The sequence below is a fragment of the Fusarium pseudograminearum genome, chromosome 3 (assembly GCF_000303195.2).
Source record: "Fusarium pseudograminearum CS3096 chromosome 3, whole genome shotgun sequence".
NCBI classification, from domain to species: Eukaryota; Fungi; Ascomycota; class Sordariomycetes; order Hypocreales; family Nectriaceae; genus Fusarium; species Fusarium pseudograminearum.
Window position 1 is genome coordinate 50,821 of NC_031953.1, and position 13,926 is coordinate 64,746.

The following is a 13,926-nucleotide window of genomic DNA, read 5'->3' on the forward strand; positions in this document are numbered from 1 at the left end:
ATAATAATAATATAAAAGGTATTATAAGTAATTAATTAGATAGATATTAATACTTAAGTAGTTATAAAATTATTATAAAGTAGTAATTAAGAAAAGTTAATTAGGCTAAGTATTTAGCGATATAGAATATATAGTAAGACTAGATATAATATAAAGACCTATTAAGAGGTTTTAAAGGTATTTAAAGAAAAGTATAGTAATTAATTTTAATTAATTAAATAGATTATAGGAATCTTATTATTTAAATAATAAAGAAGGTTAAGATTTTTAGGCAGCTTATTTATTTAGATAGCTCGCTTATTAAATATATTATAGTTTTCTTTATAATAGTTTACTTAAATTACCTATAGACTAATAGATATAAGGTTAAGAAATATACTAAGTGCATAAGAAATCTACTAATACTTTATTTAAGTAGTATCTCGCTTTATTATATATTTACCCCCTTTAAAACTCCTATCCTCCTTCCTTAAACAGGTCCTCCTATAAACTAATTGCAAATTAATTACTACCTTTAACTAAACTATTATATATTTAATTAATAAAGTTAATTAGTAGTATATTAATATCCTTTCTATTAATTAAGTCTAATTAATTATCTTTATTATATAATTTAATTTATACTATAAAAGGAAATACTTTTATTATATATAAAAGATACCCTTTATCTTATAGTTAGTATTAAATATCTATTATAAAAGTATAAAAAGTAGCTTTAAATATATTATAATTTAATATTTAGCTTATAGTTAGAATTAATCTTAAGGTAGTATTAATAAATATAATATTCTTATAAGGCTCCTTTTTTAAATAAGGTAAGAATATTATTATTAAATAAATAGTAGAAATATAATTTATTATAAGCTTATCCTAAAGAAGTAAAAAGTCTATTATCTCTAACTAAAAGAAGTTAAAGCTATATTATATATTTATACTAATTATAATATAATTAAGGTCTAGATTTAACTAAATAATTATATTAGTAAAGGGCTTAATATTAATAAGGTTTATTATATTAAAAGTAATAGCACTTAAAGAGTTAGATCTATAAGTCTTTATAAAAGCTTCTAGACGCTTCTATCGGCAACTAACTACTATAACCTTAATGCTATTTATAATAAGCTTTAATATAAGAGCCACTCTAATACCTAAGGTACCTCTAATAACCAGCGCCTTCTTATAGAGCAAGGTCATAGTCGTTTAACAGATTCTGAAGATATAGAGGATTCTGGAAAGTCTTTGAGCTGGCGTGGCGCGTATTGAGCGATGGAATGTGTAGTGATTGAACACTGTTTTCGTCTCCTTGCTGGAGGTCGGAAGGCTCGGCATGTAAGTAGATGTATCTACTTGTTAAATTGAAGAAGTTGACAGTAGTAAGAGTTCCTGACTTGGATGAGAGTTTGGCTAGCAAAATACCACCACATCGATATTAGCATGTGATACACCAATGAGACTTGGCTGTACACCAGGTACAAATAGCATGACGACAGGTGCGTGAGTTAAGACCCTTAAGCCACGTTATCACTTTGACGTGTTCCAGATGCATCCAGTACTATTTTACTTGTTACAGCAATGTGTTCTAGGGCGATTTATAATTTTCCGTTGTCACTCCGACTCGCATTGCCTGCCGATCACCTGCGGAATGGTCTCTTGAGGCAGTCACACTTAAAAGTCATTATGCCACAGTATAGACCTACAAGTCTTAACTTTCCATTGAGCAAGATCTACTCGTATTTCAAAATTGACTCCAGTAGTTGGGGTTCCAACAGCTGAAGGTCTTATTGACTGCTGAGTGCATAATCCAATTATAATATATAGCCCTTTGAATGTCATCAACACGTTTGGGAATGTTCATAAAGACCGGGGCTCCCAGAGCTGCAAAACCTAGAAAGCCTTATCGATAAAAACGCATTACCATCATCAAACCTCAATTTTTGAAATGTTTGGACGTCGCCGAAGGCCTATTCTAGGCGCTGCTGTTGTTGTCGGCGCATCTCGAGCAGCAGCCAAGCATGAGGTACGGAATCAGGAACTCGCGGCAAATGAGCGCGACCGTGAGATACAGCGAGAGATTGAGTTACGAAGGTACGAAGATGAACGGCAAGAACTGAGAACCCAGCGCGCCGTCGACGAAGCCATGAGAAAGGCTGCATTACAAGAACAGGCTGCTCAGCAGAGCAATACTGTAATGCAAACTCCGCAACAGCCGCAGTACAATGAGACATACCCAGTGGTTCAAGTTCAAACACGGGATATGGGACTCTACAACTCAGTTGACGATGCCCGAACCGTTTTTGAACCAGCACCAGCCTACCGATTGGCAACCGAATTTGTGGAGGAGAGACCCCAGAAGGGTCCAATCTCCAGCCCAGCCCCAGGTCCCAGAGCTCAATACTGTACTCAGTGCGGCGTTTTCCGTCAAGATACGGATAGGTTCTGTCGACAGTGTGGTGCAAAGCAATTGTCCGCAGGTGATATGGTGGGATGAATCAATGTGGAGGCAGAAATGGGTGTCATGTGGTAAGACTCTCGAAGTCAGTGTCGAAGGGTGGTGCCAAAGGGTTGTGTCAAATGGTGGTGATGCCCAGTTGTAATGTTCGTGTGGGAGGCTGATTTTTGTTTAAACCCAGTTTCAGCCGCTTATCGTGTAGTAATTTAATGAGCATACTCTGGTATAAGTGACTTCTTAGTAGGAGCAAAGATTGTACACACTTAAAATTTCCCTAAGAGTGAAGTGCTTATACCTTACACAGGTTACCTGTGAGAATAAAGAAGCCCTGTGGTGTTTATCGTAAAGTGTTACAGTTTAAGTAAGGAATGTAATTAACCCTAACCCTAAGCTATAATATTTTATTCCTAGATAATATTATTACCTATTAAACTACAGGCTACATCTTAAGATACAGAACTTAAACCACAGTATAGCTATTAGCAGTATCTGGAGCAGCCTTCAGCTTATGAATTGGTAAAGAGTAACCTCTATTATAGCAGCAGTATGCCACTACATAATAATCTTCTTTAAAGTCCAATATAGACATTAGTAATAAGCATACCCGCAGACACTCTCAGTACTATTGTTGACTGGTGTGGTCAACCTTCCCGTATCATTTTACACTGTTCAGTAAGCTTGCTATCATCAGTCTTAACAAACGTAAGTATGAACATCCTGGTGTTATAGCACTACACCACATTGTATGTCTGGCATAAGATAACAGGGAGCTATTACAGCCATCCATGCCTTCCATGATGGACCGTCCGTGACTAATAACTATAAAATGCAATTCTCTTCCTTCAGGATCTTACTTCTACTGTTGTTTTACATTCATACTAATGGCATGTCTTCATTTAATTACCCACCGGATAAGAGCCAACACAGGCACGGGCGGCGACGCCATCAACATGATGATGATAAAAACAGTTCACACTGTGATCATCATCGTCATCATCATGCTCAAGACAGACCACTGGACGACAACGATATGAATAGGTATCAGCGGCCAGAATGGTGGGGTCACATAAAAAACAGATTGGCACTAGAGAAATTTATTAGTAAGAACCTTTTAGACTAGTCACTTTCGTTACATACGCTAACAATATATGCCATCAGCGAAATTGATCGAACCGAGCGAACGCGAGGACACCAGGATCTCCAAGACACATAACAGGAACCAACATGCGTTGCAAAAGGGTGCGCGTACTGGAGCGGAAGTAGCATTCCGTATTAGAAATAATGAAGATTCTGGGCTTGGTGAGAAGACAGTCAAGGTTATTAGTGCGGCTATAGCGTCAGCAACTATTGACCTATTGCTGGGCACTGAAACCAAATCTCATCCTATGACATCTGCGGCTGTTTCATTGGTTGAAGGTATTGTCATAGATAGAATTATGAATGGTACAATGAAACATTGAAATGTGTTTATGATTCTCTCTGCTTCTCGACATGGCTGCCCTTTGGGCTCTTGGATCTGGACACGGTGACATGCAATTGTATTATGTATGCACTTGGTATATAAAGGGAACTCCGAGCTCAGCCATCATCCTATCTGGGAGTAAGTAAGACCATTATTCATAGCGCCATGTTACAATAATGGATGCAATAACGATGTTTTTCCCTGTCTCTTTAGACTCTCACCCTTGTAGAAAACACCCTCTTCTCCGTCCACTAATGGAAAGGTTGTATGTGTTACCCACTTGGCTAGCGAGGAAGCACATGTCATTTAGCTGTGCAAACCTTCCAGGGCCCAAAACGATTCTACTCCTCATCCATGCGAGTTCCTATCCCTTTCAGTACACCGTATCAGCCTGTAGGCGACATAGTGCACGACATCTGATCACACTGGACCAGTTGTTAAACATAAGATTGGCGATAAAACATTCACATTTCGCCTTCATGGATTAAAGCTACAACAAATGGGCCCATCTCGAATATCTTTACATATATGCATTCTATTGGATAAAGGAAATATGAAGAAGAGGCAAGGACGTTAAATGGTAGGGCTAGAGGGTACATCCGATTGTCTTGTGACAACGCTAACTCAGCCTTCTCCAGTACCTCTCCAGGTATCTATACGTTGAGACAATATCAGATTCATGATTACTAGCTGGAATAGCTCCATATTCATTCCATTGGCCATTGACCCCATACCAGTTGCATTTGGGAGTTTTGCTGCCAGTTCCATTTACCCCAGCGAGCTAAATCCTTTGCTTTCTGGACTTGACCCCTTGTTCCACAACTGCCTTAAAGGGCGGAATGGCACCGCAGTGTTGCGAGGAACCTTTGGCTGTCTATTACCAGAAGCACCAAGATTAAGTCAGTGAAGCTCAGAACCGTTGAACACACTCGCATTGAGTGTCCAACTCAAACTGAGCCAGCTTTCATGGAGGAGGAGATTTGCAAACACATTCATCGACTGTTTCCAACGCCATGCATGGATAATGAGAAGACGGATGATTCCGGACTCCTGTGCAGGTACTGGCTGCAGAGCACGTCGAATCACAACAGTGTGATTACAACACAACCAAATATCCTGTCATCATTAGACACGGGTCATCACAGCAGCCCAGGTGCCAAATTCAACCTGTGTCTGTCTCGGCAATTTTCAATTCCGGGAGCCGAAGGGGGAAACATGATTTCGTCCAAAATTAAAATACGCCACTACAAGACTTTCTATCCGGGTATGTAGGATCATACCTTCCAGTTCCCGATCGCTCTCCTGGATTGTCGATTTAACTAAGCCAACTTAAGCCGGCCCTTCTACTCCCAAGTGAAAGTTCCATCCATCAGCTTTCCAACAAGCTGTGGGTGTCCCGATACTTTGATCCTACACCATTGAAAAGCTACCCCGCCATTTCGTAGGAGCGATGGCTGCCCGCCACCTCGTCAACAGCCGGTCAAACGTACCAGAATTATAATCCTTGGGGGGCCTTTCCAAGCATCGTTGGATGGGAACTGTAACTTCAATGGCTCCGATAACGACACACAACCACCATCCATCCCGAAACTGATCAATGAAGAATGCTCACCGCGTTACGATGGCGTTATGGACAACGGGCTCGCAGATTACATTTACGGTCTAGCAGATTGTAGATTGGATGTGATTCCTAAAGTCAGTAGTCCTCTCATCTTAAAAAGCGTTCAATCGCAATGCTCATTGGCCTAGGCATTAATTCACAGCCTATAACCTTGCGTGTCCAGCCTATCGAATTGTACAAATCTCTAGTGTGAGATTTACTTGCTATTCTTGTTATCCTTGACAGCTTCATGAGGTACTTTGCGATACGTTGTAATAATATGACGTGTCGTAACAAGGGCTTTATTTGAATCTTAATTCCTATTCATCACTTTTTACATTATTGACAGTAAAATTTCACCCCTCTGGCCTTCCACGCACACAATGAATCGGGCCCTCGACTCAGATGAACCGCCGGCAGACGGATCTCATATTGGTGGAGAACTTCCACATATTCTCGCCGGTCTTGGCGCAGTCTGGTTGGTCTCAATGGGCCTCATGGCCATTAACTCGTTGGTGTTCTACTGTCTATCTCCCTGTTCATATAAACTGACCATAGACAAGCTTTTTAAATCAGAGAAGACAGCATATGGAAGCCCACAGGGACATCGAAAGATTGCATGTGGTCCAAGGTGGCATAGTGACTTTGGAAACTCTCGATTCCACAAGCCCAGCTGAGAACTACAAGTTCTCTCAATCCTCCGAGCTGCGTCCATCCTTGCAATTACACGCATTGGAAACTCTAGAACTTTGGTCAGTCACCAGACCCTGTCATAACATCCAAATCCTGAGTACACAGTGCGATTTGCCTTGAAGTCTTTCAGAACTCAGAAACCGTTCGACGATTAACGTGCAAACATGTTTACCATCAACAATGCATCGACCGTTGGTTCCAAGGCCGCCATCTCACTTGTCCGTTATGCAAGTCAATATATGTTAAACGGCAAGGAAGCGCAACAGCATCATGAGGCTTTAGTGTAATTGCAAGTTATAACTTGTAACTACAGATAATTAGCAGTTCTAAGGGTATTACTAGTAAATTCTAGACATTACTTTGTTTACAATATTGTAGGTTATTAAGAATTGATCTGACTTGTTAAAATGAGTCGAGCGCGTTTATTTCTTCCGGATCAAAATAAACACGGGCCGGTGATTGTTTCCTCCTCTAGGCTCAGTTTGCTATCATTTATCAACGTTCACCTCCGATTTAGGAAACAGTTACTAATATTAATTACAGGTAAGAAATCCAGATGATCAGATCTCTGTTACACTTGGAATAGCTTATTAGACCGACGAAGGATAGACTAGAGATAATATCTTAAACTGCATTCTGGTTATTTTCTGCTGTTCCTAGCGGGCTTTTTTTCCTGTCCCATTACAAGTGGTTAGGACAGAGTACATAGTGGAAGTCGGAGGGAGAATTCCAGCCGGAGCACCGCATGTCCCACAGGCCCGCACCAACTAGATCCATCTTATTAAAGTATAACCCAACATAATCCTCCCCATCGTAAATGTCATGTCAAAAGACAAATCGAATGACTTTACACGCGATATCCAGTACATGATCCTATCAGTCGCTAGCTCTCCAACCCACCAACAACTTGAAGAAATAGCAGGCCGAGGACAAAACAGACCAAAGGCATGCCAGCAATGTCGTGAAAGCCTGTCTCTAACCGTTTCAAGGTGACAAAGGGGTCAGGGAATCATGTTGTCTATGGCCCGTCCTCGAATGTCGCTATGGTCAGCCATGTCCGAAATATGCTGGGGGAGGGTACACTCCTGAGCGAAGATGAGGCATATGGTCTCTGGTTGGGTCCCAGGGAAAACTTAATGCGCAATTACCTCGATCAAAGGCGCGGCGCAAATATTCATTTTCTACGATATGAAATTGTCAGCGGCTTCCTAGAGCTGTATCTACGTACTACCTATCACCTCCTTCCGATAATCTCCGCCGATGCGCTACAGTCCAGTTTTGAACGGATGTATGATACCTCAGCTGATGCTCTGCTTCCCAGCCACCGCGCTCTCGTATTGCTTGCTGTAGCAATTGGGGCGTCTCACAGTGGAAAGCATGAATAGGCATCTGCTTTTGTCACAATGGCGAGAAGAGAATTTGGACACGTCTATACTAAAACTACCATTGAAGCTATTCAGGCGAGCTTGATTATAATAAGTTACCCACCTGCCTTTCAGAACTAAAACTGACAAGTTCGTACCCTTACTACGAATCAATATACGGAGAACCAACGGTGGCGTATCTAGAACTTGGTACTGCGACCCAAAAAGCCCTGCTTTCCGGCCTCCATCCAGGTACTACGGGTCATGGGGCGGAAGACCCTCAAGAGACCAGGACCTTATGGGTTGCCAAGTACCTCGAAAAGTACAACCAAGCTATCACTACGAAAGCCGATCTAACAAGCCATGGATAGCCTACTTTGCATGACATTTGGCCTCCCACAATTGACCTCCCTAGAAGAGGAGCTCCCTGTACCAAGTTGAAGCGGCTTTACATGGGCGACATCGGAACTGTGCAAGATCATACACATTATCCACAACCTTTATCGCAACCACAAAACGTCTGTCATTGCTAATCTTCGATCTGCATATAATATTACTATTTTTTAAGTTTTTCTAAGGTATAAGTCCCTAATATATATATTAAATTGACATAAAAATAATTATAGGTTTTAAACCTAAATACTAATAAGGGTATCGAGACTATTGTTTTCGGCAAGGTTTTCATCGGAGGCAAGTGTCCTGCTACCCTTTGACCTCACCAGCTAATAGTCATTTTTAGACTATTCTCTTGGAGACTTTGATGGAATCTCGTAACTTATGCAACAAGTCCGACGCATGCCAAATGGCTATCGCGAGGTTCGCTCTCATTTCTTCATCGATTCCAAGTATCACGGTTCCGCAGAGCTCGGCCACGATCTCTCTACTCATCGTAGTGTTGAGATGAACCGAAAGTAGCATTGGCAATGTCTCGCTTCCTTGTGTTAACGTATGCCTTAGACCTCGGTTCATTTCTTCCTGCTCTGTTCCAAGAGTTCAAAGATAATGTATAATAGCTCTGCCATCTCTTCGAGATGTAGAGAAGGGCGCAGAGATGCTCCAAGCTGAAGGTTTCCCACGACTAATAGATTAGAATTGACGGAAGGAATTACATTGCCGGGATACAGTGTGAAGGTAATAGTGACTTGTTTAAAAGATACAGATCCCCTGAGATCAAGATGCTGTTATGTAGCCCAGATATATTGAGCCTTCTTATTCTAAAGTATACTGGGAAAGATGAGGATAGGATCGCGACTTCCGGAGTCATTCAGGATAGATGCTAAGCACACTAAGCAATAAAGAATACAGCATTTGAAGCCTATATTAAAGGATTATAGGCACGTTTAGAGACATAATACCGTCGAGTGGATAATTATTATAAAAGCTATTAAGTTACTAAAAGAAAGAGCTTAAAGGTTATTACTATTAAAGGGTTAAATAGAAATTGGATTATTATATATAATTACTTTACTAGGAAAAGATTTAATATAAAAATAGTAATTCTTATATAAATTTACGCTATGTAACTATTATTAAGAGAATAGTTCTAGGCTATTGTATTCCAGAGTAGGAATTAAGCTATTCTTCTCTTTTTTTCAATTAGTACTAAGCGTTTCACGCAGTTGCAATCAACAGGAACTCAGAGCCGTCTAAGACATAGTCTGTCTATTAAAGGGGATAAAAAATGCGTAGTTTCAGTATTGTCCGAGAAAGACCCTACTAGCGGTCTTCTTCTTATCCTCCTTATTCTCTAGCGTCAGCTTCCTCAGGTATCAGCTTTTACTTAACCTATAAAAGCTAAAGCTTCTTAAAGTTTAAGATATCAGTTAATATGCAGAAGTAGTAAGTATTAAAATCCTCAATATTAGACTACATATTATAATAGCAGTAGTATTATATAGGTTTATCCTAGACTGAGTATCTTTTAACTATCTTATTTAAGTCCTAAGTTTAATTAAGGGTAAAGTTATATTAAATAAGGGAGCTCTTAGCATTAGTAGATATAACTCCTTTATTAAAAGTTCTTATAATTATATAGTAATCTAAATAATCTAAAAAGGTAAATAGACCTCTTACTATACAGTTAGTATTATAAGTTAGCTAAGCTACCTTACTTTAAAAGTATTATAATATTAATAATTATATAAAAGCTTTTTTACCCTACCTTAAGATAAGCTCTAAGTAAATTATAAAATTCCTTCTATTAATAACGCTAGTAATAAGTAGGATATAAAAAAATAGAGATAAGTAGCTAGCTGTTTAAGTTTTAGACTTTATATACTTAAGACCCTATTACACTATAGTATAGTATAGTCCTATCTATATTACTTTTAGTATTTAGCTAAGATTATTAGGCTAGTAGGTTATTAACTTTTACTTAAGCTTATTATATTATTAGAGTAAATTCTTATTATAGTTATTTATATAAAAGAGTTTAATACTATTATATAAGGGATAAAATACTATAAGGAACTATCTTTTATTATTATATACTTTATTATAACTTAAGCAGTTATATTATATATATTTTATTTTTACTTCTTATATAATATATTTAATAAGTAAGTATAATAAATAAGTATAATAATTAAGTTTTTAAATAAGTAAACTAGTTTATATTTATAAAGTTATAAGGTATTTAAATTAAGTAGTAATAAAGTATTATATTTTTTAATAGTAAATAGAGTAAATAAGATATATTTAAATAATAATATCTTATTAATAGCTAGTAAGTTAAATATACTAATTAGTGTTAATTTAAATATATATATACTTAAGAGTTCTTAATAATTAATAAGGTTATTATAAGATTAATACTAAGCTAAGAGGGTTAATACTAATTATATTAAATTAATACTAATTATAGTTCTTTAGTACTAATTATATTAAATAGTTATATTAAATAATTAATAAAAAATATAAAGTAATATATAGTATAATTAAGTTAAGCTATTAAATTATAATAGTTACTTACTATACTAAAGAAAAGTATAAACTTTAAAGTAAGTTTTATATTTAATCTTAATATTATAAGTAGTTAATAAGAAAATACTTTATAATTAATAATAGTTATAATAAATATATTAAAGATAAAAATATTTATCTATATATATCTCTTATTTATATATATAAATAATAAAATTAAAATATCTAGCTTACTATTTACACTTCTTAAATAAGACTCTTCTTTAGTATACTACCTAATTTTACGGTATTTATATATATATAGATAATATTAAGGTTTACTATCTCTTTTATAGTTAAGTCTATTACTTTACTAGGACTTTAGTAAGTAAGAATATAGCCTTAGGGCATTAATAAGGTTCTTAAATCTAGTATTAAGAAAGTATACTTAATATACTAAATTTACCCTTTTATAAGTTGCCTTCTTTTATACTTATCTAAAGCTTCTATACTTATAATATCCTATCTAGTAATACCTAAGTAAGAGGTTTAAAATAGAGAAGGTCGTTTTAGTGATAATGCACCTTTAGGCATTATGAAAATTATATCTTGTTTATTGTCTTTATCTGCATAGAGCTCAATATAAGGACAATGCGGAAGTAGACTGTACGCGTGTACTCATGCTGACTATGACGGAAATAGCCTAAGCTTAAAATGGTACCATTTTGCGGAGATGCAGCGCTAAGAAGACAAGCTCTACACTGCTAGGGTTCCATTTTATTCGTATAATATAATTCATCTCATGATACTAGAAAGACTATCGTATGTTTTCGTTCCTTGATATAGTTCTACATCAAACCATGTCTCTATCTCTCTCCTTAGTTTGCCTGCCTGTAGGAGATGGCCTAACTCCGCCCTGACGTCGCCAATTGAAAAGAACATGAGGTTTGTTTCTGATAGACTCTCTGAGCTTTTCCTCACTGTACTCCATCCAGGTGCGACCCACAGCAGAACTGACAGGGTGTAACGGCGTGCCACCAAGCAGGAAGTGATCAGACGCCCGTCGATCAAAAGAGGCAGTGATGTCTAGATCGTTCGCAATCTGTTCACAAAAGACATCAAGCGGCAGATCGTTAACATCATGGCCAAAGGGATTCTCTATCTCCTGTCCGATGAACAGTAAACCGAAGATGATATAAGCTGCCGTGATAGTAGCCGGGATAGCGATCCAACCAAGTGGACCAGTCAACTGGAATGGCAACAGCATGACATACACGAAGGTAATTTGGCTGATAGCAATGGTGTATGCGACAGGCAAGGGAGTGTTCAGGACTCGATCACAACCGACAGCGACGTCGTTAAGGGTGGTGAGGTGGTTGTAAACGATAGTCTGGTGAATAGAGACTGGCAGCTGTTTGTTGGCGATGATAGAGTCAAGACCTATCGCAAGATGGTTCAAGATCTCAAGGGGAAGATTTCCTTGGTGCTCTTCAGCTCTCTTGAGATGCTTCCGAGGATCACTCTGAGCAAACGAGAGACCAAGATAGTGGCCAGCAACCTTTCCAAAGGTTGTGGCTTTTTTCGTTGGCGCAGTCGTCCTCCCAGCGAACGTGTCCAGGTGTGCGATGTATGGTTGCATGTCTGGTTGACTGGCACAATGTTCGAACCGGAGGGTGTGTTTGAGGGCAACAGCATAGCCAGCGATAAGCTTCAACATGCCAAGTTTCTTGACAAGAATCTCACGGGGATCCTGATTGCCAGCACCGTTATCGTCAGCATGGATCCAGATAACACGGCCCAGGGTCTGAGACGCAGTGGCCAAGGTTCCCCAGTATCGACGGCCCTCACCGTATCGTTCGTAGGCAGTCGACGAACGGAACGAAAGGCTGAGACCGACTACAAAACCAAGAATGGTAAGAAGAACAGAATTGACACTCAAATCATGGACTTTTTTGGAGATGACGGTGATAGCGGTTGCCCAGCAGGCGACGAGCAAAAGAGGGAGGATCAGCGACGGCATGATGGAGCCGTGTAACTGTAGCATAAGGGGCCATTTGGAGTGTTTTTGGAGATCCCGGGGACCACTGAAGTAGTTGAGATCATCTTGCCCATTGTCAGGTATAGGTTGATGGGTGGCATTGATGGAGGGAGAAGGCGGGGAAGTGTGGTGGTGTGGACCTGGTATGCGCTCTCTGATTTCGGACATGGTATAAGACTTGGAGTGCGACTCGTGATCACCAGCGTCAGACATTATAATAAAGGTCTCTGGATATGACGGGAAGAAAAGAGCTGATTATGGATGTGGAGTTCAGAGGGATAACGGATTGACTACCAGGGGCAACGGGGTCAGGTTATATACCCAAGGAGTACGGCGCAGCTCATCAGAAAGGACAATGGAATTCCTCAATGGGTAACAGTACTTGGTGAATGTGGCTGGTCTGCCTCCATGGCTGGGAACTAGCGTTGAGACTATTGAGACATGAAATAAGCTTAGAGATAAGCATTTGCCAAGATGGGCTGGAATGAAATTTGGTTAAATGAGGACCCTGACTAGAAGTGGAGACTCTTGACGAAACAAATGCCTGAGTAATGCAAGGTCCTCACAGTTGGCTCGTTCTACTTTACAATTGGAATGATTCTGCCACTACCGATTGATCTACCGGTCTGTCTTGGTTTAGAATGTTGACGGGAGGCAGCCTGGAATGAGCGGTTATTTTCTGTAGCTCCTCGTAGAACGGTCGAGCCCTCAGGGGTAATGGAATTAAGGGCGCATCAGACAGGAGATATTTGATTGGATAGATCTAGCCTGTCTGAGGTTAGCCTGGAACCATCAAAGCTGAAATGTAAACTTAGGCCTATTGGATCTGCCTCCATGAGGCATGGCGCGGTCGCGTGACGCTTGAAAGGGCATCGTATCGCATTGTACAGCTCACCTTGCAGTTTAGCTTTGCATGCGCTCTTCTTTCTAGTTACATGGCATGATAATGCCGTCGCAATAGAGACGGTAAATGTGCGAAAGAAATTTCTGGTCACTTTTCACTATTACTTATATTAGCGGTTAACCCCTATGTTAAGGATATGTGGCTGGCTCTAGTCGCCTAATTAAGCCTAATCACTTTCAGTGCTATAATATTTCTGCAATATGCTATTATTCTTAAGGGGTTTATATAGCCCTCCTAAGAATAATATAAACTAACTCTATAAACTGAACTATTCCTTTTTACTAAAGCACTTATATTATTATTTTTAAAGTAATTTTTTTATTTTATTAAATATATTATTTATTAATTTTTTATATCTTTTATAATTATTTCTATTTTATATATTTTTAATTTATAATTTATTTATAATTTATTATTAATTTATTATTAATTTAAATTTAAATTAATATATTTAATAAGTAAGCTACCTAGATAAATAAGCTACTTAAAAATCCCTTACTTTATATTTATATTAT

The 13,926-nt window shown here is 38.5% G+C and overlaps 4 protein-coding genes across 4 annotated transcripts, besides 15 other annotated features; 3 read left to right on the plus strand and 1 right to left on the minus strand.

Moving 5' to 3' along the window:
• Positions 1 to 178: 178 nt before the first annotated feature.
• Positions 179 to 253: a repeat region.
• Positions 254 to 513: 260 nt separating this feature from the next.
• Positions 514 to 656: a repeat region.
• A 58-nt stretch (positions 657 to 714) lies between these two features.
• Positions 715 to 741: a repeat region.
• A 61-nt stretch (positions 742 to 802) lies between these two features.
• Positions 803 to 863: a repeat region.
• A 47-nt stretch (positions 864 to 910) lies between these two features.
• Positions 911 to 953: a repeat region.
• Positions 954 to 1,939: 986 nt separating this feature from the next.
• On the plus strand, positions 1,940 to 2,488 carry FPSE_11121 (uncharacterized protein; the record flags this gene model as incomplete). Its single annotated transcript, XM_009264238.1, has 1 exon — positions 1,940 to 2,488. The coding sequence occupies one exon, from the start codon at positions 1,940 to 1,942 to the stop codon at positions 2,486 to 2,488; it is 549 nt and encodes a 182-aa protein (XP_009262513.1).
• A 3,880-nt stretch (positions 2,489 to 6,368) lies between these two features.
• Positions 6,369 to 6,590, plus strand: FPSE_11120 (uncharacterized protein; the record flags this gene model as incomplete). The annotated part of the gene is made up of 3 exons (XM_009264237.1): positions 6,369 to 6,487; positions 6,526 to 6,536; positions 6,583 to 6,590. The coding sequence occupies 3 exons, from the start codon at positions 6,369 to 6,371 to the stop codon at positions 6,588 to 6,590; spliced, it is 138 nt and encodes a 45-aa protein (XP_009262512.1).
• Positions 6,591 to 8,157: 1,567 nt separating this feature from the next.
• Positions 8,158 to 8,193: a repeat region.
• An 852-nt stretch (positions 8,194 to 9,045) lies between these two features.
• Positions 9,046 to 9,081: a repeat region.
• A 315-nt stretch (positions 9,082 to 9,396) lies between these two features.
• FPSE_11119 (uncharacterized protein) lies at positions 9,397 to 10,640 on the plus strand (the record flags this gene model as incomplete). Its single annotated transcript, XM_009264236.1, has 8 exons — positions 9,397 to 9,404; positions 9,633 to 9,647; positions 9,836 to 9,867; positions 9,907 to 9,924; positions 10,243 to 10,250; positions 10,291 to 10,293; positions 10,532 to 10,567; positions 10,635 to 10,640. The coding sequence occupies 8 exons, from the start codon at positions 9,397 to 9,399 to the stop codon at positions 10,638 to 10,640; spliced, it is 126 nt and encodes a 41-aa protein (XP_009262511.1).
• Positions 9,680 to 9,723: a repeat region.
• Positions 10,078 to 10,121: a repeat region.
• Positions 10,122 to 10,173: a repeat region.
• Positions 10,178 to 10,289: a repeat region.
• Positions 10,396 to 10,530: a repeat region.
• Positions 10,403 to 10,633: a repeat region.
• Positions 10,636 to 10,700: a microsatellite.
• A 622-nt stretch (positions 10,701 to 11,322) lies between these two features.
• Positions 11,323 to 12,720, minus strand: FPSE_11118 (uncharacterized protein; the record flags this gene model as incomplete). The annotated part of the gene is made up of 1 exon (XM_009264235.1): positions 11,323 to 12,720. The coding sequence occupies one exon, from the start codon at positions 12,718 to 12,720 to the stop codon at positions 11,323 to 11,325; it is 1,398 nt and encodes a 465-aa protein (XP_009262510.1).
• A 989-nt stretch (positions 12,721 to 13,709) lies between these two features.
• Positions 13,710 to 13,865: a repeat region.
• Between the last annotated feature and the right edge of the window lie 61 nt (positions 13,866 to 13,926).